The sequence below is a fragment of the Gavia stellata genome, chromosome 6 (genome assembly GCF_030936135.1).
Source record: "Gavia stellata isolate bGavSte3 chromosome 6, bGavSte3.hap2, whole genome shotgun sequence".
NCBI classification, from domain to species: domain Eukaryota; kingdom Metazoa; phylum Chordata; class Aves; order Gaviiformes; family Gaviidae; genus Gavia; species Gavia stellata.
This window is the reverse complement of record NC_082599.1, coordinates 45,800,762-45,827,252: the sequence shown is the minus strand read 5'-3', so window position 1 is coordinate 45,827,252 and position 26,491 is coordinate 45,800,762. Positions and strand designations below refer to the sequence as shown.

At 38.0% G+C, this 26,491-nt stretch overlaps 1 protein-coding gene across 2 annotated transcripts in view; it reads left to right on the top strand.

Annotated features, from left to right (window-relative positions):
• OSBPL10 (oxysterol binding protein like 10) overlaps positions 1–26,491 on the top strand; it is a 122,739-nt gene that overhangs the window by 15,450 nt on the left and 80,798 nt on the right. For both annotated transcript variants that reach the window (XM_059818634.1, XM_059818635.1), the window contains exons 2-3: positions 20,930–21,105; positions 22,905–22,984. In XM_059818634.1, coding sequence (XP_059674617.1) covers positions 20,930–21,105; positions 22,905–22,984 — 256 coding nt within the window. The remainder of the gene's footprint in view (positions 1–20,929; positions 21,106–22,904; positions 22,985–26,491) is intronic.

Genomic DNA, 26,491 nt, shown 5'->3' with positions numbered 1-26,491 from the left:
ATACTGTGACAGCCAGTGTAGGGAGACTAGGGCTGTAGGAGATGGACTGAAGAGAAGAAAACATTTGAAAGTAAGGAGATCAGATATGAAAATGTTACATGTGCTAAAAATTAGAGATGGATGAGCTGTAACCTCAGGTTCCAGAGAGGAAGCTAATGACATGAAGCCTTTCTGGGTTTTGTTCTCCTTGAGCTTAAAAATTGATTTTTCAGAAGTGACGTTTGAACAGATTGAACACAAGAGGCGTGGAAGAGGTGTCTCAACTGAGGGAACTGGAAAGCTTAATGAAACTGTCAGTAGTAATAGAGAAAGCAGCTGGTACAGGAAAAAATATAGTGCAGTTTCACACAGATTGCTTATTTGAGATGGTGTCAGGACATCAGGAACAGATGTCTGAGAGACTGAAAATACCTACTCTACTCATGTTGAGTTTTAACTTTCATTAAAAAAATTCCCTCAACTGGATTTAATTATTGGAATGCTGAATTGCACACTTTTAAAAAAGAAAATATCAGAAACTGTAACTTAGTTCTGGAAATGTGAAAACTATTGGATCTCTGCTCAGGTAATTTATTTATTTATTATCTCCACTTGTTCTGTGCTTCTGTTGTTGGTTTGTTGTTGTTGTTTTTTTTTTTTTTCCTAATAGCATTGTCATCTATTAGGTACTTGGACTTATTGTGATGGGTTTCTTCTGTTTTAAAGTGTATTTTACACTTATGAGTTGGTTTATTCCACCTCCTTTCTGTATGCATTTGCCAACACTGGGTTCAGAGATTCGGTTAAGTTGTGGCATGTTTATACTGCTGAAGGAAAAAAACAACCACCTTATGTCTTTCCTTTCAGGGGAAGGAAGTTCTGTTTCTTGAATCCCTGCTACTGAATTTCTTCCTGAAGTTCTTTTTCTGCATCGTTTCCTGCTTTGTCATTGTTTCAGGGACTGCATAGTAGGCAAGCTGACTATTGCAGTTCTAACAGCAAGCATGGGGTTTACTGGAGGTGTCTAAGGAAACGTTTAAAACTACTGCTGGTCTTTTAGTCTGTTTTTAAGGACTTTTTCCTCCAAATGTATTTAGGTTGTGGGTTTTTGAGTTTTTTTTTTTACGGTCCTTTTATCATATTGTCTGCTTGTCACTGCTTAGAATGAAATGAAAAGCAGAGAGGGTGCATTGTCGAATGCTGCAGTGCAGGACCAGTGTGAGTACTGAGGAGTGTGGTGAAGAAAGGTTAGTAGGGTACCAAAGAGCACTGCAGAGCAGGAGTGACCTTCAAATGTCAAATCTCTGTCAGAAAACAGGACTTAAAGTTTGTGCTCCCTAAAGTGACGGAGTAATATTTCTTTACAATGTTTTGTTTTGAGAAATAGTAAGTTTTTAGGAATGGCTGTTAAAAAAAAAAAAAAAGCATTTCTCCGTAGTTCCAGTTTTCAATTGGGACTAACATTTTCTTTTGGGCTTTTTTCCTCTGTTTTTTCGCTTGAGCATTTCTGATTATAATTTGGGTGTCTTGGCTACAATGAGTGAGAAGAGTTATTTTGTTGGGGAAGGGGGGGATAATGGTATACATTCTGAAGTCCTCAAATCATACCTTTTCTGTTTGAGGTGCCAGGTAGGAGAAACTAACAGCTAAGGAGCAGCATCTATTAAGACTTGTTTGCAAACAGTTGATAACATTTGGGAACAAACTAAAAGAAAACTACAAACAGGAGGTTAAAGAGAGAAGTACTTAACACAGCATTGATTTTTATCATAATTAGGGACAAGGAAAAAAGCTAGAAGGAGGAGTTTTTTTGAACTGCACTTGAAGGAAAGATATTAAAATCTAAGTCATTACTGAAGGGAACTTAGTGCAGTAGAGTAATTTTGCTTGCTTCTGATTTTTAAAGCTGAAGACTTCTGGTAACTGGAGGAAAACACGTTGCTTATAACTGCTAGTTGAGGAAAAGGTTAAGCTATAAGAACGTGATCTTTACTTCTTCCTGTTAGCATTTAATTATTAAGACTATGGAGGTTCGTGAGCATGTTTGTAATGTAGCCTTAATGTTCAGGCACTAAAAATAAGATTTGGGGTTCTAGCTGGTGCTAAAAGCATTAAACTTTAATAGGAATTTCACAACTTGATGTTATTCCCTATGACGTGGAAAAAAGCCTACTGTTTTGCTATAATGTATTTAATGCTGGTTTGACCAAAAAGAGAAGAACACAAACCTGACCTGAGAGAATCTATAAAAATCTGAAGCTGGACTAGAAGCAGACTCTAGAAGATGTTTTAGTTGACTCACTTTATACCATTGATAAGCAGTGACATTGTCAGCATGTTTAACATAAACTGGTTTTGCTATCATATTGTCATTATTGGCATTATTTCTTTAATACCCAGGTACTAGTTCATTGCAAAAGTGAAGAATTTAAACTTCTCTTTCAAAGCCATTAGTTCATAGTTGTTCATACCTCAGAAGTTCATAATTTTAGTTATGGCAAAGGAGCTGTTTTTATTTGTGTGAGAGGGTGGATTAGATCAGCAATTTCTGGATTGCTTTTATAACTAGTGTGATTGTAGCTATAGGAATACAACAGAAATTGTGTTACGCTCTTAAAAAGTTACTAGTGAGTTTGCGCCTTTTTGTAGAGTAGACTGATTGCTTTTGTATTAAGAATGATGTCAAATTTTATTTAAAATTACCTACTTGCCAGCTAATTGGCCAATATGACTCTTCTCAGTAATTCATTAAGATATAAAAAGGGATTTGACAGAAACATGTGTCATGTGGGAGACTCCTGAAAAATACTGTTTTGTGTAATTTTAAAATCAAAATTGATGTACTACTGAGTACAGTGGAAACTAATTTGGCAGGACTGCTGGTGCTGAGTGGTGCAAATGGTTCTTACTATCTGTTTTCTTTGACCGTCTGTCTACAATTTGTATTAGTAAAGTAGTTTTTAGTGTGGGAGAGGCTGTGTTTTCAGACTGGGAGAAAGTTGTTGCACATAATTGCATAAAAGCTTACTTCCCAGGAATTTGGAGTAGTTGGAAGTTGATAATGGGGTAGCAAGTGAGCTTCTCTGTGTGCTGGACAAGTTGTCAAGTCAGGACTGCGATGTATAATGACTAATGCGTGCAACCTTGTTGTGGATGAGTAGAATTCACCTCACTCAAAAGACAGAAGCAGCAATATGTTTTACTGAGTTAAGATAATAATTTGACACAGTTCAATAAATTCAATGGAATTTAGCAAAGTTTAACAGTGGCTTAACAAGGTTCAATAAGTTCACCTTATTAATTACTGCATGGAAGAAACATACAATGGAAAATTGAGTTAGGATCGAGTTAGAATGATTCACACAGAGACTGGAGACGCAAAGAGTAAGGAAGACTCTCCCATTGAGTCACGAGGTTCAGAGTGGACCCCCTTGCTTTCTAAACTCCTTATGGACCCTAATTGTGGGTAGTTCCAATCTTAGTCTCAGACTTGGACAATGGTTTATGTCTAATGGAATTGTCTATACAATGTTTATAATAATACTGAGTAGCTACATGGATTAGTAATATTTCATTAGTATTAATTCAGCATGCTATCAGTCCCTTACTGAGGATCTGTTGTGGGTAAGGGATCTCTCCGCCCTGGGTAAGGAAGGATCTCTTAGTTTCAGGAATGGAATCTCAAACCTTGAGAGGCATCCCTGGTCAAGGGGAGAGTCACCTGGCATGCAGTCCAGCTGCAGTTCAGGGAAAGCTCCAATTGGGCCCATCCTGATGGTAATATTTATAGAGCAAAGTAGTTGGCTGCTAGTCAGTAGTATAGACAAGATAGATGTCTTCGTTTTAGCTCTGGTATCTTGTTCTGTACTTCGGTTATCTTGTATTTTTGGTACATCACTCCCTTTTACGTGAGCCAGGAGCTTTCCAGCTCGCAGGTTCACCACAGGGCATGAGGCCTGTTGCTCCTTAGTCAGCCTGAACCAAAGTACAGCTAGGGGTTAAGTGTATCTGTCACGGACCTACAGCTGAAAATACTGGCCAGTGGTTTCCATGTAATGCTCGTAGCTGCAGAGGAAATGGATCTCTTATCCTGCTGGATGAACGACTCTGCAAAGTTCCTCTCCTACCCGAAGACTGACTTGGCTGCATTATTCTTTAGCTAACCACAACTCTTACTATTGTATAGGCTATACCGAGATACAGTGCTGAGTACTGCTGCTGGCCAGTGATGGGAACAAAGAAATAAAGATGACAGAGCAGCAGTTCTGATGTAACACCGAATAGGGGAAGGCTAGTTCAGCTGAACTAGGTTTTTAAAGTACAAATTGGCTACTCTTCCTTGAGGAGGGAGAGTGAGAAATTACAAATGATTTTCAGTTGTGCTGTTTAAGGGCAGCTTTTTTCACTTTGCCCGATTATATTGATGTAACAATTTACTGAGATTTCAGGGGAACAATTGCTGTTTATTTTGCACCATTGCTGTGGACTGTGGTGTAAATGTGCAAGACATTGTATTTCTATCTAAAAGTAAGTGATTTAGAGATTAAAGGACTCGTATCTGATGTTTAACCTTTTTTAAATTTTATTTTAATTTACTGATCATAAAGGAATTGTATGTATTGAGAAATACCAGAGCTACTTTATGTATTTTCTTCAATAAAGTGGTTCTAGACTGGAATTGTTCACATAGAATGCAAACCATTATAGGAGGATGTCTGTGCTGATTTCCTAAGTCTTCATCCATGGAAATGCGTCAAATGTAAATCAGGTTAAATATAATTTTTGGAAGGGTTTTAGCTTGCAGAGGAATGTCATGTTCTTTAGACTCTCATATCAGTAACTTGCACAGAATTAAATATCTCTGACTTTCTTCCAAATAACGATGTTGGAAAAGCAGATTAGGAGAAGAAAATGTAAGAGTTATTGCATAGTTAAGAGGAAAAAATGAACATGGCTTATGTCTCTTTGTAGGCTTTTATAATGATAGAATCATAGAATAGTTTGGGTTGGAAGGGACCATAAAGATCATCTCGTTCCAACCCCCTTGCCATGGGCAGGGACACCTTCCACTAGACAAGGTTGCTCAAAGCCCCATCCAACCTGGTCTTGAACACTTCCAGGGTTGGGGCATCCACAGCTTCTCTGGGCACCCTCTTCCAGTGCCTCACCACACTCATGGTGAAGAATTTCTTCCTAATATCTAATCTAAATCTACCCTCTTTCAGCTTAAAGTTATTACGGCTTGTCCTATCACTGCATGCCCTTGTAAAAAGTCCCTCTCCAGCTCTGATTTAGCAGTTACAAATTATTTGGCACATTCCAGTTGTTGTCTGCTGATATAATTAGCATGAATGTGTTTTTGTAGTTTGGGTTGAGCTGGTAGGTGGTGTCTGAAATGACCTCCTTTGCTTTTGTGGTAGCTTGTACCAACTGCTTTCATGAGACCAGAAGATGAGCCACTGTTTCACCTTCTTACTGCTGAATGGGGACATCCTCTCCCAGCTGTCTATTCCTTCTGTATTTTTTCCTCCTAGTTTAGCAAATTGAATTAGTTCCCCCTGAGTTTGATGTGCACTAGAGAGGACCCAAGGGATGCAGCGGGGGAGGGAGGAGGGAAGAGGAGCAGTGGTGAGCCTTAAGTTTGGTTGAGGTTTTACAACCAGCTGAGCTGTAGGCATAAGGTGAGATAACTGTGCTGTGTTTTGTGAAGAAAATCTAAGATATGTAAATGTAACCCACACTTGGCAGTAAATCTAGTACACCAGTTTCTGAGGGAGAGGGAAGTGATCATTTGTCTCAATACTTAACCGAGGCCTGTTTCTGATCACTCGTTTACCACTCATGCTTCTTCCTCACTCATTTAACCGTTGTGGTAGAGGTTGTGAGTCAGTGCCATCAGCAGCTGCTGTTCATAACATGGCATAGTGACACACTGTCATCTGCCATCAGTCCATCAGTTTTAGTTTCACTGAACACAGGACTTTGGTAGGTTTGCTGCTCAGCAGGGGTGATGATCTCTGGCAATGAAGTGGAGGGGAGCACACAACGGGAAGACGTAACAGCTTCTCCTGCCACAGCATGCCTTAGTGGCACTTGTGATTTGGAGCCTGGAGGTATTCAGTAATAAATGTGACTTTTAACAGTTTTAAATGGTACCTCTTGGAAGTTTTTCAAGATTTGGAATGCAAAAATACGTTCTGAGAAAGCATGCACAGAAGATGGAATGCCTTTACAGGCTCCTTTAGATTCCCATGTACTTTTGACTATTTCCCTGCTTGCTCTACATGAATGAATTTTTGTTTATTTTTATTTGTTTATTATCTTGTGGTAGTGTTTCTGACACATTACTTTTCCAGGAAGCCTAGGGAAAGCTGGAACTAATATCTCAAGGCTGATAGGACCAGAGGGGAGCATCCTAGGTGTCTTTCATACATCGTGAAGGAACAGAGGGTGCTTTTTCTGCCTGCTGGTCACCTTTAAGCATAGCAGGAGTGATAGAACTAGATCTGTACACAGCATGCCTGAGAGTGTTGAATGTACGGAATATAATAGATTTGCATTTTCACTTGTAGGTTTACTTTTTCCATATACATAGGTTTTTATATTAGCAGGTGGTAAGACAGAAGTCAAGAATATGGTATAATAAATGAATGAGGAAAAAATAGTACTATGGTTATTCCTCTGTAATTGAAAAATAAAACCCCAAACCTCAGACCATATGCCATCACTTACAATGCTTAGTAATGTTAGAAATAGAAAAGAGCTAATGGGAAAAACAGAAGCATCAGAATTATTCTCTACAGTCTTATCCCTGCTGATAAATACAATAGAGCATTGTGTCATTAAAATAGCCCTCAGAGGGTATGGTTTAATGAGGTTTCTTGAACTGAATTAAGAGCATGTTGTCAGCAAAAGGGGGGCAACCTTCTTGCATGCTCCTCACTGCTCCTCACTCCCTCTTACTTTGCCACAACTCTCATGTCCTGTTGATTGCATGGTAATGGAATTCAACTCACTAAAATGGCAGAAAGTTAATCTGGCCAAAAAAAATCTTAAACTAAGTATATATTGGGTGTTGATACTTTTCTTGTTAAGTACTCCAGTTACATCTTTGCCGTTTCCAGTAAGTGATTGCTTAGTCTATTGAAACTATGCAGCTATCAGGAGAAAGTGTAGTGTTTATGTAGCTTAAAAGAATGATATGAATGTAGTGTCAAAGTGTGGTCTAATGTTGGCTTCTCTGTTGGTCACCTAATAAGCCTTGGAAGAAGTAACCAACTAATTCTTTTCTTTAAGGATATGTTCAAGATGTTGATGAACTAGTTTTGGTGAGAAGTAGGAAAAAGACCAATCTTCACTAACCTAATAATTAGCCTATAGTACATATAGTCCAGTGCAGGAGAGTGTTTTGCTCTGGATGGTGGTTGGAAGTCTAGCTAGTACAGTGCTTTATTCTTGACTGTAGTGTCAAATGATTCTTTAGATTTCTGTTAACTTAATTTTAGGTAAATTTACTGAAAGCCTTTTGGCACATCCTGTGTGGCACATCCAGCCGAACTGTTCTGCTGGTCTACCCCTTCATCCCTCCATTTCCTCTGTAAATTGTTCCTCACTTGTTGGCAGCAGAGTGGTCATAATAAAACTGAGGTTCTGTCTCCATAAACCATGACGTGTGTCACTGCTCTAATTAATTTTCAGCAACATCTTTCTCTTGAAAACTTTTAGGTTGGTGACATATTTTTATTAAGAGAGTTTATGGATCCTGTCTAACCTTTTATATTTCATGTTTAATGATTTAAAATGAGGGAAGAGCTAAATAACAGTGAAGACAGTTCAGTGATTTAGCTATTTTGTTCAATAATTAATATGTACAAAATAGTGCAGATTTTATAGCATAGAATTTACAATTCAGTTGCATGACTTAAGATACCTTTCCTGTGACTCTGGGATTTTTACAGTCTGTCTAAAAGCAACCTTGGTTTCCAGTAAGCAGTAAAAATGAATTGGAAAGAACTCCAGTGGCCAATTTGCTTGCATTGACATTTACTCCTTTTTATTTATATAGAGGTCAAATCCCTGAAGTTCCCTGACTTACTACTGCAGGCTGTTACTGTTGTGCATGGGACCACATTCACCTGTGAGGAACACACTCATTAGGGTTCACCTACATAGATAATTTCCCTGGCTTTTAACTTGGAGACAGGCAGCCCAGATACTTCGGGCTGACATAATGGACTCTTTTTTTTTTTTTTCTGTGTAATTGGCTCAAGATGTAACTTGAACGATATTCCTGATTTCCGTTCTCTCATTGTTAAATTGAGCAAAAAGCAGCACTTAAAGTAGCTGAACTACTCTACAGCTACTCTAATTGAAGCTAGAGTAGTCTTGTAATTTGAGCTACTTCTATTTGCAGTCTGTTTTGTGGTCTGGTTACCTGAATTGTTTGCCTGATATTCCCACCTGGAGGTGTTTGGGCCATCCCTTGGTTTGTTATGCACCAATTGTCTCTTCCTCAGCTTCAGTGTTCGTGCTGTTATTCAGGGTCGCTCTCTGTGGTTTCGTTATTTATTTAATTATTATTTCAGTCCCTGAAAGTATTTCACCCCCAGGTGAAATCCTAACTAACATCAGGTCGGGCATAAACACTCAGGGTCGTATTGGTTGTCTCATAGCTGACTGCTTTTCTATATACAGTCTGTAATTCTTGGCAGCAAAAGAGTGCTCTAAAAATCTGCAGGTGTTTGATGTATGAAGGTGCTTTCCCTAAATGGGACATAATTTCCAAAACCAGTAGTGCTGGGTTGAGTTAGGGTTAATTCTTACCAGTGAGGAATACAAGTTGTTGGAGAAGAGAGAGGAAGAGTTGGGAGGCATAATTCAGAGAAACATAAACCAACTTTACCTCTGCAAATAAGGGTTTGATTCATCATTGGTACACCGTAAGAGGGAAGTGGTACGAAAGTTTAGGATGGGGCCAGTGGAGGATATTGTGTAGTAGACATGGGGGGTTGTGTGTGTATCAGTGTTTACTGCTTCCTTCCTACGTTTTCTGTCCTTCTAATAATAGTATCCGCCTCTCTTAATGTAGTTCAGAGGGCAGGCTCTAGTTGCTGAAGGTGAAGAAGTGGGCTGTGGGGGTATTTCAATTGAATAGATGTTTTTTGTTCAGTAGCCTTTTTGAGGGTGTGTATGTTTGGGATTGCCAAAATTTAGTAGCTGCAAATTGTAGAGAATTTGGATTATGAATGATAGTCTTTTGAGATAAAATTGTGATTTAAACGTGCCTGACTCACACAAATTCAGTGGGATGTGTTTTTCTTTAAACTTTGTTGCGTGGTAGTGCTGATACAAACCCAGCAATTCCAGGCTCCTTGTGAGTGTGTGTTGTGGGGGTATTATATGAGGTGACTGAATTTGCTACTCTCTCATTATGTTCGTGAGAACCAGGCTTTCAAATGGCTATATTTGATTCATTTATGGATGTTGTAATAGCAAGTACCAGAAAGACCAAGCTAAGGTCACACCTTCTCTTTTCAGTCCATGAAGTCTCCTGCAGAATGTGGCAAGTAGCAGACAGAAATCTGTGTAAAATACTGCCCTTGGTCAAATCTTACTTCATTATTGATCTGTCTTCATATATGACCTTCCTCTGTGTGTGTGCATGTCCCTACTTAAAGTAGAGACTGTTGAAAGAATAACATATAATAGTGTCAGTCACTGTTGGACTCATTAGTGCCCTGAGCAGCTGTGTTCAGAGTGGCTGCATTCAGTGCTGCCTTCTGTTTGATTACTTTCCTTCAGATAGGTCTGTGGGATGCTTACATTTTCTTAGTGTGTTTAATGTATGTGGTAGAGCCTTTGGTTCAGCATTTCAGGGTTCCTGAATTTGTTATTCAGCTTGTTGGAGAGTTGTATTTTTGGTATGTTAGGCCATCTTCTAAACTGTTTATTTCATACTGTATTTTGTAAGTACTTTGTGGAAGATGAGTTGATGCTAGGTATTAGGTGATTTTTGATGTGAAGTGTGCTTGCCAAACCTGTCAAATCTTACGGAACTCTTTGTGGAAAGTGTCAAGCAAATAAGTGACATGTTTTTATGGAAGGTCAAATATTTCTGTAGCGCTGACAATTTTGGTGTGGTTTTTTGTTACAGAAAAGAATAGGCAATAAGATTCCTGGCATGGCTGGCATATTTTTGGGAGACATTTAAAACTTTGTGGTGATGCAGCTGTTTGCTCAGCAGCAGTTTTGACAACTGCTAATGTGAGTAGAGAGGATTACAAATATTAATATGGAAAAGCTGCTTTCACAAGCTAGATGTAATTTAATGTCTTGTTTTATATATATATTTTCTTTATTTTGGGAAGGAATTCAGATTTTTTCCAATTTTTAGTTATTCCCCTCCCCCCAATGTTTAGGGTGGGGTTTTTTTTTGTAAGTAATTTGTTATGGTAATGAAAGCAAATGAGTCAGTTTTTCTCATTTACTTACTACTTCTCACCTGGTTTGCTTATAGGTCTTCCTAACAGTTGTTTCTCTGGATAGACTTAATGTACTTTCCAACTAGAATATTCCTTGACTAAGCAAAGTACATGCATTCTACTCCTTTGCATCCTCTTGGGATGATTAGGTGAAATCTAAACATCTTAATGTAAAACCCACTTTAGCTAGATGTTAGGAAAACAAAAGAAAATTAAGAACTTGATTTTTTTTGATAGCTGCCTTGTTTATTGGTGGGGTTTTTTTGCCAGTTGGGACAGACCAATACTGCGTAAAGACTTGGAGCAGAGAAGCAGTTGTCCATACAGGCTCCAAAGTAGGTCTCTGTAATTTTACTTTCTCAAAGGAGCAAAGTCTTGTTCCTGGATAAGGTGAAAAGGTGGGATTGAGTGAGGGTAAGTCAGGCAGTTTCCTTCATTTTGGTGCCCAAATAACTGCAAATGACTATCCTGTGGACCTGGCTTCAGTGAGAATCAATTTAGCAGCAGTCTTGTGTCAATACAGAGCACTGCCTTCCCCTCAGATGGGGAATGGAGTTGGTGCTTGTGAGTGGTTGTCTCTTGTATTGTATCTTGTTTTAGAATCGCACAGAAGCATGTCTTTCTAAAGTTTAACCTCCTTTCGTTACATGCAAATTATTAGAAGTGACATGGAAGTACTCTGTTCTTGTTTTGTTTTAGATCTTGGTTGTTTTTCTTACGAAGCAAAATGTGTTCTATCTGGAAGCTCTGTTTTTAATCTGTGAGCTGAATTGAGCTGGATAACAACATTGCCAGAATTAAGATTGCACCGGTCCATTTATTCCCCCAATTATGTCACTGCTTGCCTTTTCTCTCTGATGCGCAATACAAAAATTGGAGTCTGCTGAATTACTAAGTAGTAGTGAATTTAGAGCAAACAAAAAGGAAGGTATTCTCCTAGAGAAGCTGGCGTCCCGTGGTTTAGACAGGTACACTCTTCGCTGGGTAAAAAACTGGCTGGATGGCTGAGCCCAGAGAGTTGTAGTGAATGGGGTGAAATCCAGCTGGCGGCCGGTCACAAGCGGAGTCCCCCAGGGCTCAGTTTTGGGACCGGTCTTGTTTAATGTCTTTATTGATGATCTGGATGAGGGGATCGAGTGCTCCCTCAGCAAGTTTGCAGACGACACCAAGTTGGGCAGGAGTGTTGATCTGCTTGAGGGTAGGAAGGCTCTGCAGAGGGATCTGGACAGGCTGGATCGATGGGCTGAGGCCAACCGGATGAAGTTCAATAAGGCCAAGTGCCGGGTTCTACACTTCAGCCACAACAACCCCAGGCAACGCTACAGGCTTGGGGACGAGTGGCTGGAAAGCTCCCCCGCAGAAAAGGACCTGGGGGTGTTGATTGACAGCCGGCTGAATATGAGCCAGCAGTGTGCCCAGGTGGCCAAGAAGGCCAACGGCATCCTGGCCTGTATCAGAAATGGTGTGGCCAGCAGGAGCAGGGAGGTGATCATGCCTCTGTACTCGGCTCTGGTAAGGCTGCACCTCGAATCCTGTGTTCAGTTTTGGGCCCCTCACTACAAGAAAGACATTGAGGTGCTGGAGCGTGTCCAGAGAAGGGCGACGAAGCTGGTGAGGGGTCTGGAGCACAAGTCTTATGAGGAGCGGCTGAGGGAACTGGGGTTGTTTAGCCTGGAGAAGAGGAGGCTCAGGGGAGACCTTATCGCTCTCTACAACTACCTGAAAGGGGGTTGCAGAGAGGTGGGTGTTGGTCTCTTCTCCCAAGTGACAAGGGATAGGACAAGAGGAAATGGCCTCAAGTTGCGCCAGGGGAGGTTCAGGCTAGATATTAGGAAAAAGTTCTTTACTGAGAGAGTAGTGAAACATTGAAATAGGCTGCCCAGGGAGGTGGTGGAGTCACCCTCCCTGGAGATATTCAAGGAGCGTGTGGATGTGGCATTGTGGCATGTAGCTTGATGGACATGGTGCTGTTTGGTGTTGGGTGGGTTGTGGCTTGTTGTTGTTGTGTGGTGGGTGTTTTTTTTTTCTTTTTTTCTCCAGGTTGGACTTGATGATCTTACAGGTCTTTTCCAACCGTAGTGATTCTGTGATTCTGTGACTACTAAATGACACGAAGTAGCATTGGGCAGCCAGCCAGTTTGGTGGGCTGTGAGCAGTAAATGCTGTTTATGGTACCAACCTCAACTGTGTACCTTTGTTTATGTGTTTGCCCCTGAACTGCAGTTGTTACCCCTCCATGTGGCCATGTTGTGCTAAGGCATAGATTAATATGATGAATGTACTTTTCTACAAATCTGTATGAATTCTAAGTCTGATGGCTAAAAATGGATGCATTATTTTTAAGCCTGTTTTCCCTCCTCGGTCCTAAAAAGCAACCCCTTAGCAACTCTATTTGAAATTAGAAAACTAATATTAATATTTACCCTTACTGTAGTCTCTTTTTACTTAAATAAAATTTGGGCAGTATGTCTATTGCTGACTATATAGAATTTCAGACCATTGAAAGTAATTGCCATGGCAAGCAGAAGTTGGTGAACTGATGAGCTGGTCAGTAGCAATTGTAGCTTCTGCAGATGCTGAGACAGAAGTGACATTTTGGTTCATAAAGCAGGCTTGCTTATAAACTTAACGATTGACTGGGACTTGACAAAACAGGAAAGGAGATTTCTCTTAAGATTTTATTTGTGTGAGAGTTGTGTGGATGTTAATATCATGAAACAAGCAGTCCATCTATTAGCTGTGGGTAATACTTCCTCTATTTCTTATCTCCATTTTGGATGTGGAACACTTCTAAAAGTATTGAGCAAATTGTAGTTCAGTTTGACTGATATGCAATTATAATAATGCAGAGAAATTATTGTTTTAAAAATCCAGTTTTCATTCAGAGGTGCTCAAAGTCAGTAAAGCTTTTAATGAATACTGTGGTTCTTATGTTTTCTTGTGTTAGAAAATGGTAAGTTGAGGAACCTCAATGCATAAAGGATTTTAAACAGTTACTGAAATGGAAGCCTGTTCTCCCAACCACCTATCTTTAAATGACAAATTTAAAGATGATTTTTAATAATAAAGTCCTTGACTGTCAAATGCGTATGCCATGCTTTATCTTTATTGGCATGAATAATTCCATTCATCTTATGACTCAAGGTAAAAGGGAAAAACAGAATTAAGCAGTTGCATAAATGACGTCTCCAAGATGGCCTAATAGGATACAGTTTCCTAAAAATGAAATATTTCTATGTGACATCTCGTTCAGTTACTGGAACCATAAACTTTGCTTTTCTTTGACACAGTCATTTACTTTATATCCTATAATTCTTACATAGTTTTTTTTAAACTATTTTAAACATTTAAGAAAAAAAAAAAGGAAGATAATTATAGAATAGTTTGATTCCTTGTTCCTGAAAATGTCCTCTTTTTGAGGATTATGGAATCACTGACGAACGCACCCTGGCAGTGACTGGAGGAAAATTGGAATGGATTGAAAGGAAGACATGTATATGGAAACTCAGAGATGTTGAGAACAAATTGGTAGAAGAAGGTAGTAAAATTCTTCTGTTGGTGAGCTGCTTCTGTTCTTGAGATAATTTGATGCTGAAACACGTGGTGGAGCATGGTATTTGTCGCTTTGTCTGGAATAATAAATTCAGCAGTTTGATAAGGGGAAATACATGAATTGTTACTTTTCTAATATGATAGGGAATGTGTCGTTACCTATCAAGGTTTTAAATCAGGGTGAAGACTTTGTGCTGTTTCAAATCAATGCATTTTATCTGAACAACTTGCATTTTTATGGAAAAGCGAAATAAAAGGTAGATCATGAAGTGTGCATTGTGAGACTGGTTTAGGAGAAAAGGTGTCTGTGGAAGAGCTAAAGTGGTGTTTAGAGGGAAAAGCTCCTCTGTCCATCAATGAGAAAGTAACTGGGGAAAAAATCTCTAAAAAGCTGAAATCAAGGCGAGCCTGCTGTAGAAATCCAGCACACCTCTCCATCCAGAAGTATTTGCTGTATTAGGTCATCATATCATGAAAACACTTTTGTTGTTTGGAGGTTATGGATGATTTGGTCTTTAATCAAAGGATTTGTCTGTGCTACTGTGCAGTATCTGGGCATCCATACCAGTTTTAAACATGTGAGCTCTGGGATTGGACACAGTCCAACTATGAAGCATGGATTCCAATGTGGGCTAGTTTATAAACCCAAGGAAGTTGCTTTCCAAAAGAGGTGACTTTTTTAGCAGATTGAGTCCATAATGGAAGATTTGATTGGGATTGCAGTTGTCCAGTTGCAGAAGTCTTTATAGGACCAAAAAACCTCTATCACATTATGAATTCAAACCGGAAGTTGTACAAAATCTGGTCCAGAAAATTGACTTAACTGGGGAAGAAGGGTGTGGGGAGAATTCACATCACTAGGAATACATTACACAATGGAAAGATTTGGCAGTCGTACCTTGAAAACTTCTTCAGATTAGAGAGTAGTGAAAACTTACTTTCAGATGGCTGGTTTTTGAGATGTGTTCAGAATAAGGGGAGAAAAGAAGGAAGTTATTTTATGAGGTGTTTTTTTCTGCTGGGAACATCCCTTTGGGTGCATTGCAGACTTGCATCCGAGTGACAGCTTCAATGAGCGGTGCACCATGTTACGGATGTGCAGTTGAATATTGAAATGCCTAGAAATGTTTTGATTTGTTATTTTCTTTTTTTTTTTTTGAAGTATGCATTTCCTCTGGAGAATATGGAAATGCTTAATTTGACTGGAAAAGGGAAAATGAAAATTCTTAAATCCAGTGGAGTAAAGTACATGGGAAATGTTCATATCATGTGCTTCTGATATTTTTGGGCATCTTTTTTTAATTAAAAAAATTTTTTTTTTTTCCCCTCAAACTGGGATAGTGCTGGAAATTAATCTCCTACTATACCACCAGTATTTTATCACTTTTTGAACCATAGTTATTGCTTTTTCTTAAGTTCTTCTTGAATGGGGAACTAATAATAAATTACTATAATGTTATATAATTATAATATTAATTTTTATTATTATTATTACTACTACTACTATTATAATAAATGCTCATACCAGTGAATGCAAATTGCAGTTGAAATAGTTTATTGGTACAGTGTTTGAGTCTTTCTCTTACCCTCCAAGAATTCAGAAGACAACATAGTTACGCTTCTTAATATGTCATACATGTTCTGCTTCACTTTTTTTTTTTAAACGGATGTCAAGATGAATGGATAAAGGGGATAGGAATGGAACATGGTGAGTGTTTAATTAAGACAGATAGGTACAGAATTTGTAAGACTCAGGATTTATTCTGAGAGAATGCTGATTTTGAAATATGGCAAGTAAAATAGAAATGAAGTGTCATCAGGCCATATTGACAAAATCACGAGTAACTTAAATTCTGGTAGAGTCAGACTGTTTTCTTTTGTGTTTTGGTGTTTTTTTTTTTAAACTTGATAGAACAACAGTAAAATTCTAGTTTGCTGAGTGTGGCTGAATGTTTTATCTTGTAATTTATATGAGTTGGTAATGCATCTGCATTTGGTTGGAATGGCAGAGGGGAGTATCCCGGTGAATCCGAGGAGCTTGAGGGAGGCTGGGCCAGAGGACTAGGAAGCCTGTATTCTGTGAGCAAATTTGAGTTTAAAGTGAGAAATCCATTGGCCAAGGCTGCTTTTTTGTGAAATGTCCTGCTTTTTCTTGCCTGTAATTTAACGTGTCTGCTTTGAATGGTTAAAACTGCTTAAAATGTGTTAAAGTGGTAATTTTCTAGCTTACCATTAGATGGACTCTTTTGATTTAAAAAAACCCCTCAAAATGATGATTTTGTCCAATTTTGGAATAACAGAAAAATTTAGCTGTCTTTTGGAAGTGTCTGTCAGTTACAGTTATTTCATGATTTCTGTATGCACTAACTGTGTGTATGTCTAGTATGACATAACTTGACTCTGCTACCTTCTACCTGACTGTTCTCTAAAGATTATGTTAGTTTTCATCAATGTTAATCTGTAAATTAATTACAGAAATAGGATATCATGGGTAAATGTGTGCTCTGTGAGCAAGGCCAGTAGAGAAATACAGGATAAGGTGGCAAGATTAATCAGTACTAGAGATGTTAGTGCTGTTATTTCCCTGGTGTGCAGAACAAATGACTTCTGTTAAAAGTTAACAGTTAAAAGATACCCCTGTCCTTTTGCTAGAGTTACATGGGGCTTCTAAAATGGGACACGTACCATTCTCTTATTTCTGTTCTGCTTTATATATATAATGCTTTTCCATTCTCAGTTAATGAAAGAATCTGGTCTCCATTTCTCCTGCGTTCTTGTGATGGTCTGAACTGGGTCATCACTTGGTCTGTGATGCAAGAAAACGTTTTTGAAAGGTGCTTCTGCTTCTTTTATCTCTTTATGGTTCCCCCCCCGCCCTGCCTTTGTATGAAGTCCTGTGCTGCTTGATTTGACATTTAATTCCTTATTCCTTCTCCTGGCTTTTCCTACACTTCTAGCAGTTCTCAAGTGTATTATCCCCCTGCTTCTCTTGTGAGACTATAGTTGTCTGTGCAGTTTACTCCTGTCTATCTTTTTCTGTGATACCACTGTGTGAAAGGTGAAGAGGGAAGTTGCGCATCAAACCATAACTCTTGAAAAGCAAATACTTGGTTTTGTGTGATATGAACAGTGTCACAGTCAGGATGATGGTGAAAAGTTCCTGAGCTCACCAAAGTCATATGAAAGCTGTTTTGTTGACATGACCAGTTTTTATTGGACAGTTGGGACTTGTGTTTCTGTAGATAATTCTCTTTTCTCTTATGACTTTCAAAGTTGGCAGACACAGAAACTGATTCATCTGGGACAACAAAGAAGGCAGCATACTTGAAGCAGGCAATGAAAAGGCTCGTGGGAACTGGTTACTTTTTTTCTTTAGTAAGATTACTGCTTGAATTGTACTAGAAAAATGTTGCATGCTTTTACAGGCAACTAAGACGTCATCACAAGTACTGAAAACGGAAGGTACAAGGCCAGTGATAATGTTCTGCTTTTCTGACACTATGCATAGAACAGATCATGGTTGGTTAGAAGGTCAAGTTAACGCTACTGCTGTAGCTCTGGTGACAAGGATGTGGAAGGATGCTGCCTCTGCATATGTGAATTTGCAGAAGTTGCTGCTCTTGGATGTCATTATGCTGGTAAAGGTGTATTCTGTAGTCGAATGGCTGGTTTCTGTCCCTGGGGTAGCTTTATGGCAATGCAAAGCACATCTTTATGGAGCTTACGGTCATTCTGGGAGTGCTTTGCTGGTCTAGCATAGAAAAATTTCTGAGTTGATGTGCTCGTAGTGTTTGTGTAACTTAATAGATTCTGTTCTAATAGACTCAGAGGAACTTTTTTCCCTAAATCCTTTGGTCTTGATAGGAGAAGGAAAGATGATTTTTCTTGCCGTTTTTTTTCCTGTTGTTCCTCCTCTTGTTAATTGTAGAGCTGTACTGCAGTAACCACAATGATGACTTCCAAGGTAGTGATCGATAAAAGATGGCCTGAAAACGGAGGCTGAAATAAGTGATTTGTACCTGAACAATAAAAGGACAATGAAATTATAATGAGCATGGCACTGGCTCAGAATGGACGTCACTACGTATAAAGCCTAGACTTGTTTGCTAAACTCAAAGAGATTGCTGAAAACTTGTCAGTTGGATGGAGAGAAACACTTGCCCTAGGGTCGAACTACTGCATCATTTTCTCAGGGGCACGGCATGACTTCTGTCTAGTGGTCTGCTTTTTCTCCTGAGTATGTAATAGATATTCCTAAAATGGACAAGGAAAACTGAGAATGAGCAAAATGAAAATCTATTATGGAATGTGCAAGTCTGACTTTTTTTTTTTTAATTTTATGGTTTCCAATTTTGCTATTTTCACCTGCAGTTAAGTGCATCATCGTCATCATCTCTCCCCACTAAGCAACCTGAAAAGAAAAAATGTTTTGTAAGTGGGATAGCAGTATTGTAAAATCATTTAAAAGTCAGACAAAACAGGATGGTTATGGACTGGTGTAATACAAGTCAATAAGGTCATATTCTGAAATTCTGGCAATTTCCATTTAGGGCCTCCTTAACACTACTATTGAAAACATTGTGGTGGTTGGCATTCAGTTTACCATCTCTCTAGTCCTTTTTTTGTGGTGAAGGTAAACTGTGGTGAAGAGGTGTGTTTCGTGATTACAAAACGGAGGCTTTCCATTTGTTTAGTGAGGGAAGGGATGCAGGGGCACTTATGGGAGATGTGGGAGATGGAGTCAGGGCAGAAGTGAGGGTTAGTGATGCACTACCTTAAAATTATTTGGGACAGGGGTTGTTAATCTGTGAATAATTTAAAGGGATTTGATCTTTGTTCTGGTGTGGAGGTGGTGGCAGTAGAGTTATGCGTAAATGTGGCCAAGGGAGTTTGCCTAAGAAGAATGTCTGAAGCTCTGTAAATCTTAGGCAATGATGGCTTTGCGTCATGTCCAGGCTTATGCAGCTTGAATAAAGAGATGAGTGGAAGAACACCAAGAACCTCAACAGGCTGTGAAGACAATCCTGGAAATACTCTATGATGGGAAAGGTTAGAGGGTTTCTGCATATGGGGATACTGAAAAAGGGCTAAGACAGAATGCCACTTTCAAAACAGAGCAGTAACTTGAGCAAATATGGGCTATACAAAGCTACAGAAGTCTGAATATTCACAGTTTCTGAAATACTGCGCACAAATTCATATGACCTATGCTAATTCTATCTAGAGGAACAATAGGAAATAATATGGATTCCAAATGCCCGTGTTAGTGGTATTAGCCAGATTGTTATGGCTGTTTTTTTAGTAGAAGCTAATGGGCTAACCTGCATTTGTGTCATCTTCAATCTAGTCTGTTGTGAGTCATAGCAAACTGTCCTTCATGTGAGCCAAGAAGTTGCTGTCTCCTCTTGGCAAAGAGTTAGTGTTAAATAGTTTTGTGTAATAGCATATACTTTTTCCACAGGGAAATGGAATTTAAGATCTGTGCTGTTATGAAAGATAGGTTTATTTGGAAAAAAAAAAAAAAAAAGGCAAAAAAAAAGGTTTGTTTCCTGCTCTTGAGACTGACATACTAAGTTTGAAGCATCTTCACTTTCATTTAGTGCACTTGGACAATACAATTAGTTTATTTTTGTTTGTATGATCTTGCAGTCCTAGCAGTTGTTTTATTGTGGAATGGCTTGTGTTCGTCAAAACTGAGTGAATGAAGACTGAAGTAGGGTAGGGAAGGTTGTTTAGTGAGAGGAGCCTGTTGCCCCTTCCTGTCCCCACAGAGCTATACTGGAGCAAAATTTTAACATCCTACAAACAAGAAATGTTATTTGGCTTAGTAAGTTTAAATATGAATAAGAACTCTGATTTATTTTGAACCCATTTATTTCTAACTGTATTCTGGTTTTACTATATCAAGCATTTTCTTTCTCTGTTTCAATTTCCTGAGGGTTTCCTCAGAATCCTGCAAAAACAGTCCAAGAATAACGAATTTGGGTATTAGATCCTCATCAGACTCAGTACCTTCCATTTATGATTTATTTCTTTAGTCCATCAGTTGTGTCACACATGAAAATGAAGTCCTGGAAAAGTTTCCAGGCGGAGTTACTACTCTCGCTCTTCCTTTCCTCTCTACCCATCTATGCTTTCCTTCTTCTTTTTCCTCAATATACTGTGATTCTGATTAACTCTTTTTTTTTATTATTATTTTTTTAAATCTTTCTGGTTACTGGATTTTCACTGGCTGAGTATTTCATGATCCTAAATATATGACCAGCAGTAAAAATGTTTTTTCCTTGTTAGAATTTGTTAGCAGAATGACCAAATAGAATTCAGACTTACTTCTCTCTCCTCCTAATTGTTTTCTTATATGTGGGTGTCTATACTTCCTACCTAGTACTTACTGGGAACTGAATGTTCAATTCTCTTGGCCAGCTTTCAAAATTACACTCAACATCTGTATGTGAAACACTATAGCAAAGATGAAAATACCATGATATCTTTAATTGTGCTTATCCATCTGCAAAAACAGTGTCACCTTTTCAAAAGACTGGTTGTGGGGAATTAGCATGTCTTTCAAGGTTATAAATGGAAAAAAAGGGGAGGAGCCAAAAAACCCCAAAAGAAGCAATCTTATACTTCTTCAGTGGAACCTCTTCAATTAAAAACTCCTTTCCTTTTGTGTCTTGTATGTGAACCTCACCATTAATCTGAAAGAAACATGAGTAAAATAGTAGCTCACACATGCCCTTAAAAAACCAATCTAATGATCAAAATAACAGTACCTTACAAAATTGAGTTATTACAAAAACGACCTTAACCTCATTTGTTTATGGTCTTGATTTAAGATCAATCTGTGCTCTTCTTTGAGTAAATGTGTGAAAAACTCTTTAACAGAAATACTATATGATTGCAATTTCTTTCAACAGGTACTTTGTGCTGGACTTTGAGACGGGGATTCTGCAGTATTTCGTGAATGAACAAAGTAAAAACCAGAAGCCACGAGGAACCTTGTCTTTAGCTGGAGCTATAATATCGCCCAGTGATGAAGTGCCACACATGTTGGTAGTCTACTCTGCTAATGGGGAGATGTATAAGTTGAGAGGTACAGTGCTGCTTAAAGTGCCAGCTGAGTTGTTCTTCTCTCCCGTTCCCACTTCTGCGCCTCTTCTCTCATATCTCGTTTCTCTTTTACTTCCCTATACTGTCAGAAAGTAGTGGTTATACAGATACATTGTTACATACTATATTATAAAACACATTGGAACAGTAATCTGGAGTTAAACGCGTGTGAATTTACAATATATAGACTTTCAGGGCTGGAAGATACCTCAAGGTGCCTTCTTTATATAAGCCTTTATCGTGGCATTTTGATAGTACAGTATATCTTGTTTGCTTCTGAAGGCATTGCTGTCCACAGCATAGCATTTAATTTCTAATATTGTTCTCCCCTGCCACCATCCTGCAGATAATGTGCAGTAATCAATCTGCTGATGGCTTGGAGAAGGGAAAAGTGCCAGTGGAAGGCTGTTAAGATACTCTGTTCTTGTCAGTCTTGGAATAATTGAATGCACCTTTAACATAAAATTTTGCTTTCCCTTGCTCCCAAATGTAAGAAAGACAATATACGGTATGGAAGAGTTAATTTTGAATTTTTATATAAATATATATATTTTTGTATTTATATATGTATATATTTAAAAAAAAAAGCAGTATTCTGATTCTAAGGTATTTTCAGTATGGTTGATTTATCTGGATACTTTCCTATCAAACTAATTTAACAGAAAATAAACAGATATAAACAAAAAGTGACATGTAATACACTGTAACAAAAGTTTAAAATTATGTTAGTTTTATTCTGACCACAGTTTATCAGTTGGCTAGCAGGACTGCCCCGTGGTACAGTGTGTTGCTGTTTTATACATAGACCTGAAACACAAGAACAACCAGGCAGAGTTTCTGTTAAAATGTTTTGGAATATGCAGTGCTAAAAATCATGAACACTTGTGGTGTCATTACCATGCTTTGCCAATCACTTGAGATTATTAAGTACTTACAGTATGCTGCTTTTAATTTAATGAGATCTATGAATTTGATTCAAATCAGTAAATAATTTTTATGCTGAGTCAATAACCATTGAGATACTTAATAGCAGAGGAAGTAAGAGAAAATATTTACTGAGATTATCCACTCTGTATTGGTATTCTTAATTACGATTACAGTAGTAGTGGTTTGTTTTTAAAAAAAAAAAAAAAAAAGCCCGAACCAAACCTCTCTCCTAAATATACTTATCAATATTGTGCAGGAGCCACCTGATACAGACTGCAGACAATCTTTTCAATAATTTTTAAAGCTGTTCTTTAAAGATGTATGGGGGAAATTGTGGTTTTCATTCTTGTGTTGCGTGCGAATGCAGGTTTAAAGAGAGATTTAGTTGCACTACATTAAAACAGAAGTACTTAAGTATCTGGGGAACTGGTAGCTTGTCTGGTAGCTGGTTGACAGCCTGAGTGTAGAGGTTTTACTGATTTAAATGCTATGGTGTGGCCCTTGTACTTCACAAAGAGAGACAGGTAAAACAAAAGTAGATTAAAAAATAAAATGAAGAAAAAGTCATCTTGAGGTAATTCTGCTTTTAATAACACTTGGAGGAGATAACCATGAAGAAGACTTATAAGCTTATCTCTTCCATCTGTCCACAACATCTTAAGTTGAGGTTTCGATGTGTTGTACTGAAGAAGTTACATATACTTAATTTAAGTAGCATAAATGAGAATTTGTAGTGCGTCCTAATGAATAAATAATCCTCCCTGCCTCCCACCCCGTCACCTTCTCTTAAGCAAAAAGCAAAAAAAGAATATCAGTTTATGTGTGATTCCCTGCATTTTCTTGTTTCTGTTCTAGCTGCTGATGCAAAGGAGAAACAATACTGGATAACTCAGCTTCGATCCTGTGCCAAACATCACAAGGAAGGTAATTCTAAGGTAAATAATTAGGAGGGAGAAGTAACTATTACGTTTTAAGTGGTGCAGGTGAAGAACAGCATGATCTGGATGATAGACTGTCTGCTGTAGTTAGTGGGTTGATGTTTAGAGGTTTATGAATAGAAGCAGCAAGTTGTCATTCCTCACTAACTGGAGCAGACGTAAGTCAATTGGGCAATCTTAATGAATAAGCATTGTCCTGTTTATTAGAAATTCATGAAGTGCATTTTGGATGCTGCCAATACATGGTTAACTGAGTGGCTGGATCAATAGGTTATTAATAAATACCTGTGTGATGTCCAATTAGTATTTAAAAGTGTTAACTGATACTAGTTTTATTTCATTTTATAAGATTTAATGGCTCTTATCATAGAAGCTTCAGGTAGATGTTAGCAGTGGTCAGTCTTCAACTTCTTTACCAAATCTGAAGGAGGTCATCATATGAAGATTTTCATTATTTATTTCTCTTTGGAAGTGGACTTGAAAAATAGTAGAATGATGGGTTGAGGGTGTCCCCTGCCTCCAAATAAAATGATATGAATCTGTTTAAAGTAGAACACACTTGGAAAGTGGGAGGTATTAAAAACAAACAAACCACCCTATTAGAAATAAATTATTACTGCACTTATTTTATGTATGCTTTCAGTGTTAATACTAAGTCATTAAAAAAAAAAATCCTGTTCTTATCTCAGTCTTTTAAGCACTTCTATTGATATCTTTACAAGAATGAAAAAGATTGCTTTCCTCATGACTAATTATTTGCTATATTAAAAAAAGTATATAAATGCAAGCAGAAAGGATTCCCTCCCTGCCTCAAGATGTTGAGAGTCTTATGTTAACTGCGGTCAAAGTAATGATCCTGAGTATCTTTGAAAGTTGGACTTTGAAAAGATGGATGGTATTTTGAGGAGACTTGCATTCACTGAAATGTGTGAGGTAAAATCAAACCAATTTTTTTTCCTTCTTTTTGAGTGATGTGGACTTGTCAGGAAGATGGTATAATCAAACCCCTTTTTGAAGGAGAATAAGTAACTTCAGTGTTTCGGTACTCTTTCGAGTGTTTTGCATGGCAATTAAATAATGGGTTTGATACAGCTGTAGCCCAGTATTACTCAGAAAGGTGCAGCTCTGCTTGGTCAGAATACTCTTACAGTTGTTGATTTGCAGCTCAGGGACTTCCTGTGCTAGATAGAGATGGTAACTTTTTATACTCAATTGCCATCAATGAATTATTCCTCAATAAGTTTTCTGGTCACTTCTTGAACCCATTTAAATGTTTAGCATCTACAGTGTATTGTGATGAGGTAATAGAGCTGTTGTTCAGTATATATGATACCAGAGACTTGTGCGATGGAAAATTGAGTCTTCTCTCTATTTGTTTGCTAATATTTCTTAATACTGGATTTGTTTTTCTCCTTTTGCCTGCTCCTGATAAATTATTACTAGTTTTTACCTAAGAAGGAAAAATGATCCAAATTTCACTTACATGAAGATCAGCTTCAACTCAATTACTGCCACTCTGGAATGAGGTTTTGGTATTAAAATACACCTCTACCGAATTATTTATGTTCAGAGCTTTTCATACTGCCTCTCTATATTGAGCTCCTGCAGTAGTGGTATCTACATCTATTGATAGGCTCTGAATTAATTAGTACGTCAAGAGAAAAATCTTGGTGTTATAACGGTGAAAATGTCCAGCAATTAGTAGTGGTCCAGAAAAAGCAAATAGAATTTTAGGAATTATCAGGAAAGGAGCAGAGATCAAAAGGGAAAAATATTTAAACTGCTCTAACTCTGTCAAATACTTACCTGGAATACTTTTATCCGTTCCCTTCCATTTCTAGAATGGAAACATTGGAGTGGGGGAGAGTACTTTTCATCACTTCTGTTACTCTTCTGTACAGAGTGAACTCTGTCTAATGAAACTTCACTACACTGGAGTCTTTTTTTTCTGATGATGTGAAGGGAAAGGGCAAATCAGGGAGGTACAGTGTTTATAAGTGCTCTGGAGTGGCTGAATAGGAAGTATTTGCTAGCTGTTAATACCAGTATGGGGGAACCTCAAAGAAAATGAGCTGAAAACAGGTTCAAAATAAAAGGAGATGAATGAAAACTGGGATACTTTGGATGCCAAAAGTGTATATAGATTTGAAAAGTATTTGAAAGGCAAAATGTTATTAGAAAGTCTTGACTAAGTGAGTGGGAGGCTATTAAATACAAAGACAGCGTCTGTCCCAGAAGATCTAACGTGCAGCTTTTAGAAACAGGAAGGGCTTAGAATGGGGAGCATATCTCTAGACTTGTTCTTGTACTCTTGCAAAGTGACTTACCACTGCTGTGGCTTTCTTCTGGCTCCTAGGCTTATCATGCAGGAAAATAAAAGGGCTTCCTTGACTTGAGGAGTGGTGGGCATATGTAACTGAGGAACCAAACAAAAGATTATTTCAAACAGCAGGAGGAGGGTTCTTGCATTTTTCTTGGAAGACTGATTAGTTACAGAAACTTGGCATAGGATGCTGGAGTATAGATGTATTTTGCTTGATACAGCCAGTCATACATTTTAATTAGCTTGGATCCATTTAGTATAAAATAGAAATGGTGAAGAAAACTAAAATACATTTCTTAGTTCTGTGTTACAAGTCTTCATCTAAAATCAGACTAGGTCACTTTTCACTGGACATATTTGTTATTGAAGCACTCTTAATTTTCCACTTTTTTAAGCCACAGAGCAAACAGAGAATTTATATGTTCTGTATTTTTAAGCTTAACAGTCCAGAAAGTAAAATATTGGGAATTTATGTGCTTCAGATGAGACCACTGATGACTCTTAATTCTTGCTCCAGAAGTGTACTGTACTTGAAGCAATGTCATGCTTACCTGTTCCTTGGAACCTTTCTTTTGACAAGGTTTGTTTCTTGGTTTTTCAATATACTTTTCACCTTTTTCTCCTCCTGTCTTCTCAGGGTTAGAGTATTACCTGAGAGGCAGATTTTCCCTGACTTCAACATTGCATATAGTGCTAACTTGGATTTCACCTACAAGTAAATTTTAAAGCTTCTCTCTGCTTTTCTCTATAAAAGCAAGTGATCAAAAGCTTTAATGCTACAGTGATTAGACTTTGGACATCAGGTATTGGTTATAAGGAAGTGATGCTTCACAGAGATATCAGAAACTAGAAAAAAACGTATAACTTCTTTTTTTCTTTTCCTCAAAGTTTCTTGCTTCAAAATCACTGCCTGGTAGGATGCAAGGGAAGCAAGAACTGCTGCATTTCTTTGTGATTATTTTTTTTCTTTCTTTTGTAGATGAAGGTACTTTAGTAATTATTAGCATGGGAATAGAAACAAGCTGTTTAAAATATTTTAAATTTGCATAAAATAGCATGCTGCTATTTTAACCACCTTACTGTTTCTTTTATGTTGGGGTTAGGGACTGGAATTACATAGGAAGGTCTGTAATGACAAAGAAAAGGGTACATGTTTGACTTCCTTTTGCATACTTGAGGAC